The following is a 14,628-nucleotide window of genomic DNA, read 5'->3' as shown; positions in this document are numbered from 1 at the left end:
AGTTTCCCGTAGGTGATGCATGGTTAACTAGATCGGGGACGAAGGTTGTTTGTTCTTTGAAAGGACCCAGTGATTCAGGCATGCCAGATGCATGGTTTGTTTGACATCTGGGCTCCATGCCCATGGAGAGTTCAAGGCAAAGCCATCCCAATTTGTCCGGACATTTGACACCTAGTAATTAACAGCCATGGGTGGCCCAGCCTTTGCAGGAAGCCAGTCTGGTGTGCCCAGCTGGGGAACAAAAGGCGAGGAAGCAGTCCAACCCTCGAACACTATGATTCCTGTGAGAGTGTGACCCTAATGCAGGTCTGGTGCACTGAAGGCACTGTTCCAGGGCTGTGACAAAGTGCTGTGATACTGTTTTAATGAAACCCTCAATAGCAAAGTTCCTGCTTTAACCCACCTCATTATCAGAGCACCATGGGCTCTACAGAGCTCCGCCTTCCTCCTTGGTCTTCTCAGGACCATTAAATGCTTCCACCTGAGTAGTCTACACTCAGCCGCAGTACGCAAGTCAGCGATGAAGCAGTAAGGTCAGGCATACCATCTGCTATTGTGTCAATGCGGAGTTTCTTGGAAGAGGTGCGTCAGTACATTCGAATACCTGGAACAGGAACTAGATTTGACCCTTTTCACTACAGACCTGTAAACTGTTGCCCGTAGGTGCTGGTGCCTGTGTTTGCTTTTGTCATGTGGCTCCACTCCCTTTAAAAGGTTCCACTGGGGCAGCAGAGGAATAACTCTGTCTTCTAGGGAGAAGCTTGTGGTACTGAGCTCTTCAGAGGGACACCTCAGCAACACAGGAACAAGGGGCCAGGTGAGTCCCAACCCTTCCCTTCCCTTCGTACGTTACTCTGGGATGTCACGTCACAAGAGTAGTGATATGTGAACACAAGAAGCAGTAGTTTTAACGTGCCCAAGATGCTGTTGGATATTCTTCCTCTATACGGTGAGGGTGTTTTGTAAAGCGCTTTGAGGCGCCCTCGTGAACAGCATTAGATGTTTATTATTACACAGCATCAGCCCATCAGGCTGCCCAGGACTGCAGCAAGCATGGGCCCAATGGACGTATCCTCAGAGCTTGCTGGTGAAGTTGGGATGGTTCTAGGCCCTGGTTTACAGAGGGGAGCTGAGGCCAGAGAGAGCACATCAGCTGCCCGAGGAGGGAGTGATAGAAGGGGGAGCTGAACCCAGCTCTCCTGAATCAGAGGCTTCATCAGAACCCTCCCCACCACACACCCTCACCCGCCCCTTTACCCTGGGAAGCGGTGCTGCAGAGTCTCTTGGCTGGGCTCCTGAAGCCGTGCCTGGGCAGTGCGCCAGCAGATACCACAGCATGAGAGAAATGTGCTGATGTCAGTTGTGCAGCACAGCCAGGAGAGGGACTCCTAGAAGAGGGGTGAGATGGGACACAGGTGCTGATCCCCCTTCCTTCCCTTCTCCAGCCCTGATCCAGCACTGACTGCAGCCAGAATGTGGCATTCCGTTGACTTTAATGGACGATACGTCAGGCCCTCTCTGCCTCAGTTTCCCCATTGGTAAATGGGAATAATGCACCCTGGGCACCCTCTGTGGCTGATGCAGGGCTGAGCAGAGGAAGTGCGGGGGGGAGGGCTCACTCTGCAAACAATTGGTTTCTTCCCATAAATTGCTGCAGGTATCTCGGTCCCTGGCGTTCCCCTCCCAGCCTGGCTCCCCTGAGCTCCCTCCCCACCTGCCCATTCCTGAGCCCTCAATGGGCTCTGAGGTTAAAATCTGCTCGAAGGCCATCACTGCAAGGCCACCCCCAGCCCACTCAGGCAGAGCCCACTGACCTCAAGGGCTGCAGGGTTTTAGGACCAGGGCAGGTTCTGGGAGCAGGAGGCTCTGGGGAGGAGCCCTAATACCCCCAGCCTGGCTGTTAACCGGTTCCTCCACTGTTTTCCCTGTTAGCAGAGTCCACAATGAAGCGACTGGCTCTCCTGCTGCTGCTGGTCTCCCTGGCCAGGGCGGCCCCTTGTGGTAAGTGGCTGCTTCCTTTTCCTCTCTGGGAAATAATTCTCCCCAACGCTGGCCCTGCCGCTTGCATCATAGAATCCTAGGATGGGAAGGGACCTCAGGAGGTTATTGAGTCCAGCCCCCTGCCTAAAGCAGGACCAGCCCCAACTAAATCATCCCAGCCGGGGCTTTGTCAAGCCAAGACTTAAAGATCTTTTGGGAAGGAAATTCCACCACCGCTCTAGTAACACATTCCAGTGGTTTCCCACTCTCCCAGTGAAATAGTTTTCCCTAATATTCAACCTACACCTCCTCCACTGCAACTCGAGACGTGGCACCTCATTCCGTCCTCTGTCACCATTGAAAACAGCCTCTTTCCACGTTCCTTGGAACCCCCCTGCAGGAAGCTGGAGGCTGCTATCAAATTGCCCCTCACTCTTCTCTTCTGTAGACTAAATAAGCCTGAATCCCTCAGCCTCTCCTCGTAGGTCATGTGCTCCAGCCCCCTAATCATTTTTCTTGCCCTCCGCTGGACTCTCCAATGCACCCACATCCTTTTTGTAATGGGAGTCTCAGAAATGGACACAATATTCCAGATGTGGCCTCAGCAGTGTTGACTAAAGGGGAATAATCACTTCCCTAGGTCTGCTGGCAATGCTCCTCCTAATGCAGCCCAATATGCCGTTAGCATTCTTGGCTACAACCGCACATTGTACTCATGTCCAGCTTCTCATCCACTGCAATGCTCAGGTCCTTATCTGCAGAACTGCTGCTTAACCAGTCAACCCCCAACCTGTAGCAGTGTTTGGGATACTTATATCCTAAGTGCAGGATTCTGCACTTCTCCTTGTTAGACCTCATCAGATTTCTCTTGGCCCAGTCCAGTTTGTCTGAGAAATCAGGGCTGCGGGACACACAGCAGAAGTGCTGGCCCAGGGAAGCTTGGCTGCCGCACAAGTGAGGCCATAATGACCCCCAGTTGGCAGGCAGCCCCCTGGAACAAGGAGCTGCTGCCATGAATTTACTACTCAGTGCTAGGTTATAGCTCAGCGCCTCAGTCCCAGGCTAGGCCCAGGGGCACAACTATGTGGTTTGGGGGGTGGGGAGGGCATGCTATGACTTTGGGCGCCCCCCCCCCCCACTCACCTCTTGAGCATTACTGCTTAGTGAACGTTAATTATTGTACCTCATCTCCTCGGCATATTAAACAGCGATTAAATCCATGGGGGTAGTTTGAATTGCCCCTAGTGTTTCACAGAGGTAAAAGTAACTTGAGTTTGTAACAGACAAGCTGTGACCACACTTGGCCAAAACTTCGAGATGGCCATGTTAATGGCCAAACTGAAGAATACTAATGAGGTGCTGAAATGAATATTCAGCGCTTCATTAGCGTGCCGCTGGCCACAGCACTTCAAAAGCGCCGACAGAGAAATCCCCTTGTACCGCTCAGCTGATGAGAATAAGGGGATTGCGACCCCCGTGTAGGTGAGCCATGGGTGAGTGAACTACGGCACTTTCGGCGGTATGCTAACGAGGTGCTGAGTATTCTCCGATTTGGCCATTAATATGGCCATGTCGAAATTTGGGCCGAGTGTGGCCACAGTCCTACTGTCACATCGCATCCCCCCAGGGGGGGTGTTCAGGGCAGAGGGTTGGGGAGGTGGGAGACCGCAGGCCCTGTCAGAAATGTAAGTGTAGAAAGTCGGGGGGGGGCCTCAGGGCAGGGGGACCTGGGGCTCTGGAGTAAGGGCGGGGGTGGGGATGAGGGCCTTGGGGGAGCATATGTGGGGGGTACAGGAATCAGGTCTGGGGATGGGAGTTCAGGGCCAGGGGGTGAGACATGCAGGGGTCAGAGCAGGGGAGTTTGGGGGAGTTCAGGAATATGGGCAGGCGACTGGGGGGGCGTATGCGGGTCAGGGGATATGTGGAGGGGGTGCACAAATCAGGGCTGGGGGTGAGGGTCAGACCAGGAGGAATGTGGGGGTGCAGGAATCATGGCTAGAGTGGGGGGTCAGGGCAGCAGGTTTTGGGGGTTAGGAATAAGAGCTGGGGTAAGTATCAGAGCGGGAGCTGTGTTAGTCTGCGTCTTCAAAACCAGCAAGAAGTCTTTTGGCACCTTATAGACTGACAGATATTTTGGAGCATAAGCTTTCATGGGCAAAGACCCACTTTGTCAGGTGCATCTGATGACACTGGGATAAGGTGGCTCAGGACAGGAGAGATGCGGGGAGTATGGGAAGCGGAGCTGGGAGCTGGAGGTCCGGGCAGGGGGCTGAGGGTGGAGGGACTCAGGGCAGGGCAGGTTTGGGGAATTAGGAATAAGGCCCGGAGGTGGAGGGGTCAGGGCCACGGGCATGGAGAGCAGGCATTGGGGCTGTGCATGGGGAGTGAGGGCAGGGGGCTGGGGGCATAGGGCGGAGTGAGGGGGCATGTGTGTGGGCTGCTGTTGTGCTGCTCTTCCTCCGACGATTGGGAAGCGAGGGATGGGGTGCAACGCGGGCGTGACGTCTCCTCCGTCCTTCCCCTGGGCAGCTGGGAGGAATATTGATTGGTGACGTTTCCCTGCCTCCTGCTCCAGCGAAACCCAGACTAGGCAGGGGTATAGAGGGAGTCCCCGGGCACGTTATTTACCTCAGCAGCCAAGGGGTGAACAAATTAACAGTGAAAGTCAGCGAGGGAGCACACCACGGTCCCTAGGGCCTGCTCAGCCTGCTGCGGCAGGACAGTGAGCAGACCGCCTGGCGACTTACTAAATATACTTTTTAAAAAAATGTCAAAGTTCTGGGCTCTTTTTGGGGTTTTTTAAGGCTTGAAACAGAAGCGCGCGCACGGCGAAGCATGAACCGTTGGGCAGCGGATGGGCAGAGGGGTGGGGTGAGAGCTCTTTTACCAAGGGATAGAATCCCCTTCCCCGATACGTTGCAGAGAGCAGGACACACAAATTGCCACCCAGCCCTGGGGAGGGGCTGGGGGAATTCATCTAACAAAGGACACACTGAAAAAGCACAAGATAATCTTTCAAGAGAAAAACAGACGGGATTTTGGGAGGGCTGATTTGTAATGTTGATCTTGTGGGATGGCAATGCTGCCCCAGGATGGGCACTGCTGTCCCAGGTAACAGAGAACTCCTAACTGATCCCCGAGCAGCTGGGACGTCAAGTATCACAGAACTGAAACTGGCCATCCGTGAACTGCTGGACAGCTGGGAAGACTCATCCTGCTCTGACGGTAACCCACACTCCCACAGGCTGCCCCAGAGCTGCAAGGAGATTAAAGCCACCCGGGACAGAGCTGCAGGTGAGTGCGGAGGCAGCATCCCAGGGCGTGCCAGAAGCTGCTTCAGGCCCAGGGTGAAACCGCAGCTGGGCCCAGCAGATTCAGAAGCACTTGATCATGTCTGTGCTGGGAGCACCTGCCTGTGGGGAACCACATCCATCACCAGGACAAGCTGTGACAAACTGCTGGGGATACCTGGTGTGGTGAGGCACCGCGCTAGCCCTGCCAGTCCCAGCAGGTGAGAGGTTAGTTGCAGCAGGCAGCTCCCTGCTGCTCCAGTCTGTCTGTCTCACCCACAAACACCTCAGGGCTCTGCCAGCCCAAACCTGACCCTGACAGTAACTCGGTGCGTTCCAGCCCCTGAGCTCTGTGGAGACATCTCTCTGCAGAGCACAGCCAGGCTACAGCTACATTTCGAAATGAGAGACTTTGAAAGCGCTATTGTAATGGAGCTACACATCTCCTAGAGCTGGAAGGGACCTCAGGAGGTCATCTAGTTGAGTCCCCTGCCCTCTTGGCAGGATCAAGCACCACCCCTGACATCTATTTGCCCTAATTCCTAAATAGTCTCCTCAAGGATTGAGCTCATGACCCTGGGTTTAGCAGGTCAGTGCGCAAACCACTGAGCTACTCATTTATTCTAGCTAGCAGCTAATATCTATTTCAAAACAGGTGTTATTCCTCCTGCAGCAAGGGCTACCGATTTCCAAATAATGCACCCACTATTTAAAATTTACTTCAAAATAGCATGCGCATAGTGAGATGCCAGCAAACTTATTTCCAAATAACAGCTGTTATCTCCAAATTACTCTGTAGCGTAGCGGTCGGTCGCCTCCCAGACAATGTCACTTTGGCAGCTCTGTTAAAGAGACGGGAACAATGGCTCGTTACCCTGAGGGGAGCCAAGAATCATGGCAGCTCAGTCCAGGTCAGAGTGGGGTTCGACGTGCAGGAGGTGGCAGCTGCTGGAGTGAAACCAGGGAGGTTCCTTGTGAGTTCCAGCAGGGGCATGCCACGCAGGCAGGGCTCCCAACAAGCACAAATAACACCGCGCCAGCTAATGGCAGAGACATAGCTTTACAGAGTGCAGCCCAGACGGTTCCTGACCATGCAGCGGGTGCCTTGTTCTTTATCAGGATGCCCACTGAGGGCCAGGTTCTTCCTTTTCTTCTCTCCTCAGTCCTTAGGCATGCCTGGTATTGGTGAAGTTACAGCCTAAGGTGGCCGCACCACTGAGACGTCTCCCTCGGGCGAAGGGCAACCTAGAGTTTGGCTTCCCTGTCTGTATAGCCCAACAGCCCTTTGCACTGAATCCAGCTCCTGCTGCTGTTCCTGCTGGGCAGGGCTGTCCCAGGGGGTACGAAGGCAGGGCCTACAGCAAGCCACCTAGTGCCCTAATGCCCCAGGCACAGGCTCTGCTCCTCCCCAGCTTTGCCCCCTTTCCCCTTCCACAAACAACTGGTCCGGGGCTGACTAGGGCACGGTGGCGGCAGGCAGCCCCTCACCGGCTCACCACGCAGGCAGGACCAGTGGCAGCCTGCTCCACCGCGCCCGCCCACCCCCCTGCCGAGGCCGGCTTCTCCACACACGGAGCAGAACGGAGGCCGCTTCCCATGGCCATGGAGAAGTGGGCCTCAGCCGGCCCAGAAGGCGCGGTGGAGCCGAGCAGGCTGCCGCTTGTGCTGCCGGCATGGTGAGGGCAAGGTGTGTGTGAGGGGGGACAACCCCCAGCTGCTGCCACCCACTGCCCAGCCCTGCCCCACGTAATCCTCCCCCTCCCATCTATAGAATGGCTGGGGCAGCCACCGTGGGGCCCCCAAAGCAGGGAGCCTGAGGCGGCCGCCCCAGTTCGTCCTGTGGCCGGGACAGCCCCGCGGCTGGGAACGGCGCTCAGGCTGTCTTTGCCCGCTGGTGATTTCAGTGCAAACAAGCTCTTCCTGCAGCCTCTGTGGGGACGAGTTACCTGTTGAATGTGGCCACACGGGGTCTGAGGCCTGCGCCCCTTTCCTCTGCCTGGAGAAAGACTGTTTATCAGTTCCCCTGACCTGCAGGTTAAATGCAGCATAACCATAGCTGTGTGCGCCCTGGGCTCACCGAGGGACAGAGAGGCCCATTACACGTCACCCCTTAGATACAGATACGGGCACATGGAGCTGCTCCGGCCAGCTGAACCTCACTGCAAGGTACCAGGGAGCTTCAGGCAGAGGGTTGCTCTTAGGCTTACACTGGCTTCTTCCGAACAGAGCCAGGGCTGGGACAGAGGGTGAGCAGGGCAGACCGGGGGGCAGCATTGTGTGCTGAGGCCACGTGCAGGGGGATCTCCACGTAGAGGGAGGCTCATGCGCAGCAGCTGCTGGTAGAGAAAAGCCCATTAAGGTCATCTTTGCAGGGAATTTCAGAGGCCTAAGCGGCACAGAGGTGCCCAACTCCCAGTGTCCAGCATGTGCCTCTAACCCTATCCTCCCCGCCAGCCCAGCCCAGCCGGGACACCACCCTGAGTCTCAGATGGTGCAACGCGCAGGACTCAGGCAGGGAGGCCAGAGGCTGCTCTTGGGGATCAGCTCATCCAGCACCAGGCCACGTGTAGGCAGTGGGGGACAGAATTTTTGCCTGGCTCCGTTCCACCCGTTGTGCAGACTGCAAACCAAGCTGCGGCAGGCTCAGGCCCCAGTGAGGGACACAAGTGGGGGAAGAGGGGGGGAGTCGCACAGACATCAGAAGGGGAAGGGGACCTAAACAAGGCCTGGGGCATTTTCCTGGCATAAACGGCCCCGGGGTCTGAGCCTCAGTCACACTTAGGCCGGTTCTGCTGGAGTCTCTGCCAGTTCAGGGGGTGGTTTTCCTGATACAGTGATTCCAATCCAGCCCCAGGGGGAGCACAGTTATTCCAGAGCAAAGGTTCCTTCGAGAGGGACATTCTTGTCCCCTGCCTGGGTGGGAAGGGCTGTCCCAGTGCAACGCTCTTCACACCGGTCCCCGCTGCATTTGCACGAGGGGGCCTTGGTGCTTTCCCTACACCCATACCATTAACGCAGGGCGATGTGCGTCGCACACCTTGTGCCCTCACGAGTGTGTGGGAGACCTTGTCTTTGCACTCACTCTCTGCTGCCAGGGGGGCTTCTGTGTCCCTGGGAATCTGGCTGCCCTGCTCCCAGAGGAGGGGCTGTCCTGCTCCAGTGATGCTGGGTTCACTCCCTGCTGCCTGGCACTAAAAGCTCTCTTTTAGTGGGCGTCTCTGAGCATCGCCTTCCCATTTCAATGGCCCCAGCTGACCTGCTCAGTGCTCCCTCTTTCCTACCCCCTGCAGATGGGATTTACACCCTGTCCACCCAGGATGGGGAGATCTACCAGACCTTCTGTGACATGACCACCAGTGGGGGCGGCTGGACCCTGGTGGCCAGCGTGCATGAGAACAATGCCTACGGGAAGTGCACTGAGGGTGATCGCTGGTCCAGCCAGCAGGGAAACAACATCAACTACCCCGAGGGAGACGGCAACTGGGCCAATTACAACACCTTTGGCTCTGCAGTTGGCTCCACCAGTGACGACTATAAGGTGGGGGTCCCTTTCTCCTTGGCCAATAGCCACCTGTTGGGGAGAGGGGCATTAGAATGTGCTTGAATGAACATGGGCGGGTTGGAGACATAGGAATGGGGGTTAGATGGGAGGAAGTGGCCAGTGATTAGGGTACTTGCCTACGGCTTGTTAGCCCTGGGATCCATCCCCTGCCCTGCCACAGGCCCTCTGTGTGACCTAGGGCAACTCACCCAATCTCTGTCCTTTGCACTGCCCCCGCTCCCTCCCCACCCAATGCAATGAGATGGTGCTTCTCTGGCTGGCAGTGCAGGTCTCAGGATAAATATGTCACAGCTGGTGAGGTGCCTGGATGCCCCCGTGATGTCGGGCGGTGGATGGTAAATACCCAGGACATGGCTGAGAGGTTTCAGCTGGGTCCTCGCTTTTCAGAATCCTGGTTATTACGATCTGCAAGCCCAGGACTTGTCCGTGTGGCACGTAAACAACAAGGCGCCTCTCAAGGAATGGAAGAGCAAGTCTATCCTGAGATACCACACCAATACCAGCTTCCTGTCCTCGGAGGGAGGGAACCTCTTCAAACTCTACCAGGTGAAGGTGCTGGGCTGGGGGCTTTGGAGACGCATGTGTGGGAGGGACAGAGTGGCTGTGCTGGTCCCAGTGTACATGGGGGAGCGAGAGTTGGTAAATTCCCAACGTGCTCCATGTGCTCCATGATGGGGCCCAGGAACTGATAATGGGACAAGGAGCTTTCTCCTGGATGCAGCCCGTTGGAATCTTACCATGCCCTGGGTATGAGATGAGCTGGCCAGTCTCAGCTAATTGCTGGGATTCACATCCCAAACCAGCAACACCCCCCAGCTGCTGACATGCTGGCAGACTCAACAGAGGGCCATCCAGGCCAGGAGACTGACCCCACCTCATACCCTGGGGTTAGGGGAGCATCGGACACAGGTGTTGGTGCTAGGCCAAGCCCTTGACTCACGCTTGTCCCCCATTTACTGCACACACTGTGGCAGCCCCTAGTGGCCTCTTTGTTATGTTGAGCTGAGTGGGGAGGGGGTCTCACTGAGAGTGCTCAGTCAGGGCGAACTGCAAAGAATGGGGCACGAGATTCCCCAGATCTGGTGGTCATTCGGATACTTAGATTCACCAAACCAGCATCAAAACAGCTCCTGCATTTCTCCACTGGTTACCCAGAAGCCAAAACACGACTCCCTTGAAACAACCCAGCCTTGGGTTCCCACCCCGACTGCCAAGTGAAATATGAGGCGGATTACTGAAAACCTTATTCATCATACAAAAGGATTGGACACTTTGCCAAGCAAGTTAATGCATATTTCAGACGTTACTCAAATGAATGCTTACAGCCAATCCTTATTAACTAAGCTAAGATTTATTAGAAAAGAAAAGAGAGGTTGTTGGTGAAAAGATCATAATACATCCAGACAGGAATAAAATCCCTCCGGTCAGTTTCAGGGTGGAGCTGGTGAGTTTCAAAGTTGCACAAAGTTCTTTTAGAATCAGTCCCATGGGTTACAGTCCAATATGCAATACCTAGGGGACCCAGACTGGAGCATGAGACTCAGACAGTGAAGCTCAAATGGATTTGAGATACACGATTAGGGCCCTCAAGTTCCTTTTATAGTTGTCTAGGAGCCTCCTGAGCACAGGCATTCCTTGGGTGAATCAGTGCGGCTTTGAAGTAAGACTTCTTGTTTCCTGTGTGCTCCTGGTAATTAGCTTCATGGATTAAGATAAGGCAACAGGTTTGCCTTTTAGAACTCTTGCCTCCCTAACATGGCTTTGTTAGTTATTGATAAGGCAGAGCTCTAAGCACCATGTATATACTTTTCTATTATGCCTTCAACGGTTGAATTTGGGTCATTTAGCTTGCAAGCTGCTCACCCCTTTCTGGCCCAGTGTCACACCTGCCCCAAAGAGTCTGTGATAAATCCACCCCGGGGACATGAACAAATCACCCAGGAAGCCGTGTTTATCCCCCATGCCTTGTCTGTGCTGGAGCTGCCCTGCCACCGGGACAGAAACTTACACTGGCTGCTCGCTGTGCTCATGTCTTTCAGAAATACCCAGTGAAATACGGCGCTGGTGTCTGCAACACCAACAACGGCCCCAGTGTGCCCGTCATCTATGACTACGGTGATGCCCAGCTAACTGCGAACTACTACTCTCCAAATGGCAGAGGTAAGTCTGATAATGAGCCTGCATGTTCTGCCTCTCACCTGCACAAACCAGCCCTGCCCAGGGCTTAAATTCTCAGAGTGTCTGGGAGGTTGCAAATATTTACCACGGCTCTTGGCTTTGCTTCAGACCACTCCCTATGAATGGAAGCTCTGAGCCTGTCATTCCAGTGTGACGGACTGGACTGGGCTGGACTGTTCATTTTAGAGCTGTGAGGCTCAGACCTCATGATTCAAGAGCCAAATTAGCGATCAGCATTACCCTAAAGAGCCACGAGAGTACAAATCCATGGTTTCGTTTACTACAGTTCTCGTCATATTTAAACACTATGAAAAGGAAATATTTATGTATTATTACCACAGCAAATAAGCTAATAACTTAGTGCCAGTTGATAACTTAATTGATTAATCTAATGAAAGCCTCCTGATTGGTTAATAACTTAGATTGGTTAGCAATTAATTCACACAGTGTTTTCATATGATTTGCTGCAAAGAGCTGCAGCAGACACATTACAGAGACACTTGTGGCTCGCAAACCACAGTCTGAGCTTCGCTAATTTAGAGAAAGGGAAAACAATGAAACAAGGCAGAGCAAATTGGAAAGCGACAGGAGAGAGCACGGTGCGCGCTCTTCATTTTAACATACTGCATGGCACCCACACCCACTCTAAGATGCTGTGTTACAGAGCTGTGAACTGCCTGCCTGAGACTGGCAATTCCTGGGACTGAAGTTCCTGATCCTTATTCCCTGGTCATTCTCAGTTTGCACAAAGGGATTTATAAAAGGGGCTCAGCTGGGATCAGAGCTCTGCCACTTCTCCCCACTTGTCCATGGCAAACAACCATCCTGACTTCCCCTTCTCTGTTGCCAGGTGAATTTGTCTCTGGCTACATCCAGTTCCGTGTGTTTAATGTTGAGAAGGCACCCATGGCTCTGTGTTCTGGGCTGAAAGTCACCGGCTGTAACACTGAGCATGTGAGTATCTGGCCAGCATGGGGGCTAGCTATGGAGCCACAGCCACCTGTTCTGTCTTGGAGCTGCCTCATGTCTCTGTCAGAGCTGGCTGCACCAGGACTGCTCTCAGCTCTGCACTGGTGCAGGGAGGGTTTAGCTGTGCCCAGGAAGGCAACTATCTCCAGAATAGGTCACGGGGATGGATGTTACGCCTCCTGTGAGGGGCCACTGTGGGTGGGAACAGCTCGCAGGAGCTCTGTTGTCAGCCGCTGCTGTGGGCACTTTGCCCCAGTGGGAAGTTTTTTAAAGTATAATTTCAGCTGACAAGGGGCCTGCAGCCCAAAAGTCTGCTGGGAACGGGGAGCGAATCAAACCACTCACAAGTGGGTCCAGAACCGGAGAGGTCCTTGGAGTTCTGGGTACTTGCTTTTGTAATAATAATCCCTAGCTCTGGCTTGGGTTTAGTCATTGAATCGAAAGTGCTGGACAGAGGGGTCAATATCATCATCCCCATTTTACAGAAGGGAAAACTGAGGCACAAAGCAGCAGAGCTAGGAAGAAAAACCAGCTTGCCAGAGTCCCAGCCTAGAGCTGTTCCCCATAGGCCATGCTGCCTGCTCAGCTCAAAGCCCAGTTTCCATCCTAGGACATGTTACACAGGTGGCAGGCACGGCACCAGTAGCGCTTTCTCCAGCAGCCCTGTCTCTGGGGCCCTTGGATGTGGAGGCTGGAAGGGCCAATGCACTGGATCGTGTAGCCTGACTCCCAGCAGAGCACATGCCAGGGATTCCTCCATCAGGCGTTCTGACCTCTGCCGATCATCTCACTTCAGGTCTTCCTCAAGCCCTTGTGGTGAGGACTAAGTTGTGAGCTCCTTGGGGCAAGCGTCATACTTCTGTTCTCTGCCTGTACAGCACCTAGCACCAGAGGGGCTGTCCAGCACTGGGGTCCAAAGTGGTACTGCAATACAAATAGTAAATAATAACAACAAAACCCAGTGGCCTAAACCCACTTAGCCCTGTCCCTTGTGCGTTCAGAGCAGTACGACGGGGTGGCAAATTCAGATATTTGGGAACACTTTGCACCAGGGTAAGTGACTGCAGAAGGGCCAGGCAATGGCGATTCTGGTCCCAAGCATTAGGAAGGGATTGAAACCCTCATGCTTCAGGGCATTTGCTGACCTCGGTCGGGGTCAGGAAGTAATTTTCTCTGTGGGCAGAATATTCGCCAACTGGCTATTGCACGGTTCCTGGCACCTTGGCTCTGAAGCAGCTGGCACTGGCCTGGAGGCAGGAGAGCAGATGGGCACCTGCTCTGCTCCTGCCTGGCAATGCCTCTGCTCTCTCCCCAGCACTGCATTGGAGGAGGAGGGTTCTTCCCAGAGGGGAGCCCGGTGCAGTGCGGCGACTTCCCTGCCTTCGACTGGAACGGCTACGGAACCCATAAGGACTGGAGCGTCTCCAAGGAGATGATTGAATCTGCAGTGCTGCTTTTCTACCGCTGAGGCTGGAGAGGCTGGGGCGCCCTGGTGAACGACCCCGCTTCCTTCCAGCCAGGGCTGCTCCTCCACAGGAGAATGATCGTCTCAGCTTGGACATCTGTGATGCAAATAAAGAAAATGAAGTGCACGGGGGTCTGGGTGTGATTTACTCCCCAGGTGAGCCAGGGATCCCAGCGCTTGTCAGGCTCAGGCACAAACACCCAGCCCTTTGCTAGTGCTCTGGGTCCCTGGCACTTTACCAGGGCAGGTGGTGCTGTTACCCTCAGGTTACAGACTTAGGGACAGCGATCAGGTTGTCATGGTTGCTGAGTTGGCTGCACCTCTGACCCGCTCCTGCTCCCCAACCCCCGTCTCTTTGCGCAATGCCCACCTGGAGGTCAGGCCTCCTGCTGTCACTCGTCTCGGGGCTGGGTTCTGCACTCCAGAGCAAGGCCTGTGCCCCCATTATGAAATGTCATGCCCCCAGAGAGGGTGCACCCCCTACACTTTGCACACCTTTATTAGCTGTTTGTTTGTGTAGCTGCCCAAGAGAGACTCCGATGCTGCCCAACTGATTAGCAGAGCACCCCCAGCTAGATTTGAATGTTGACTGCGGTGCTCATTCACACGTGCTTCAGTGCACAGAAAAAAGTTTATTCTGCACACGGGTGGAAAAAAATTTCTCACTGTTGGAAAAGATGAGCGGGAATGTTGCTAACAGTTAGTGCTTCAGGCCCAGTGTGAAGGCCGCAGCTGGGGCCAGCAGATTCAGAAGCACTTGATCATGTCTGTGCTGTGAGCAGGGGTTAGTGCTTACTGTATGCTAGGGCTTGCCAAAGCGACAGACAACACATACAATAGGCACAGGCCTCACCTGCCTGAGGAACAAACTTCCTCTAAAGTTTTCCGCCATTGCGCACCCTGGCTCACAACCTCTGCTTTGGCCTCTCCCCCCAGCAGGGCACCCCAGCCACTAGCTCTACAACAACCATCACACAGCCCTGCTCTGATCAGGGGTAACCGGCCACCCCCTCACTGCCCTGGCCTCTGCCTGTCCCACCCCGTCAGCTCTGCTGTGCCCACAGCACCCGGCCCAGCATCTGGAGCCTCACTCAGTGTCTTCACTCTCCCTTTCCCAGATTCACCCTGCACTGACTCCATGGAGAGTTCTCCGCCCCCCAGAGCCACAGTGCTGCCACCAGGTT

At 54.6% G+C, this 14,628-nt stretch overlaps 1 protein-coding gene across 1 annotated transcript; it reads left to right on the top strand.

The window, feature by feature from the left end:
* The first annotated feature begins 784 nt into the window (after positions 1-784).
* LOC142003679 (intelectin-like protein) lies at positions 785-13,571 on the top strand. Its single transcript, XM_074980819.1, has 8 exons — positions 785-817; positions 1,936-2,001; positions 5,125-5,274; positions 8,561-8,808; positions 9,220-9,378; positions 10,872-10,992; positions 11,861-11,964; positions 13,295-13,571. The coding sequence occupies exons 2-8, from the start codon at positions 1,944-1,946 to the stop codon at positions 13,445-13,447; spliced, it is 993 nt and encodes a 330-aa protein (XP_074836920.1). The 5' UTR covers positions 785-817; positions 1,936-1,943; the 3' UTR covers positions 13,448-13,571.
* The last annotated feature ends 1,057 nt before the right edge of the window (positions 13,572-14,628 follow it).

Source organism: Carettochelys insculpta, chromosome 30 (assembly GCF_033958435.1).
Source record: "Carettochelys insculpta isolate YL-2023 chromosome 30, ASM3395843v1, whole genome shotgun sequence".
Classification (NCBI taxonomy): Eukaryota; Metazoa; Chordata; order Testudines; family Carettochelyidae; genus Carettochelys; species Carettochelys insculpta.
This window is presented reverse-complemented; position numbering and strand designations above follow the sequence as displayed.

Bases quoted from the DNA above. Each gene is read 5' to 3' on its own strand.
- LOC142003679 (XM_074980819.1), top strand. From the start codon at position 1,944: ATGAAGCGACTGGCTCTCCTGCTGCTGCTGGTCTCCCTGGCCAGGGCG. The intron at 5,275-8,560 runs GTGAGTGCGGAG...TACCCCCTGCAG, and splicing joins CACCCGGGACAGAGCTGCAG to ATGGGATTTACACCCTGTCC. The intron at 11,965-13,294 runs GTGAGTATCTGG...CTCTCTCCCCAG, and splicing joins CCGGCTGTAACACTGAGCAT to CACTGCATTGGAGGAGGAGG.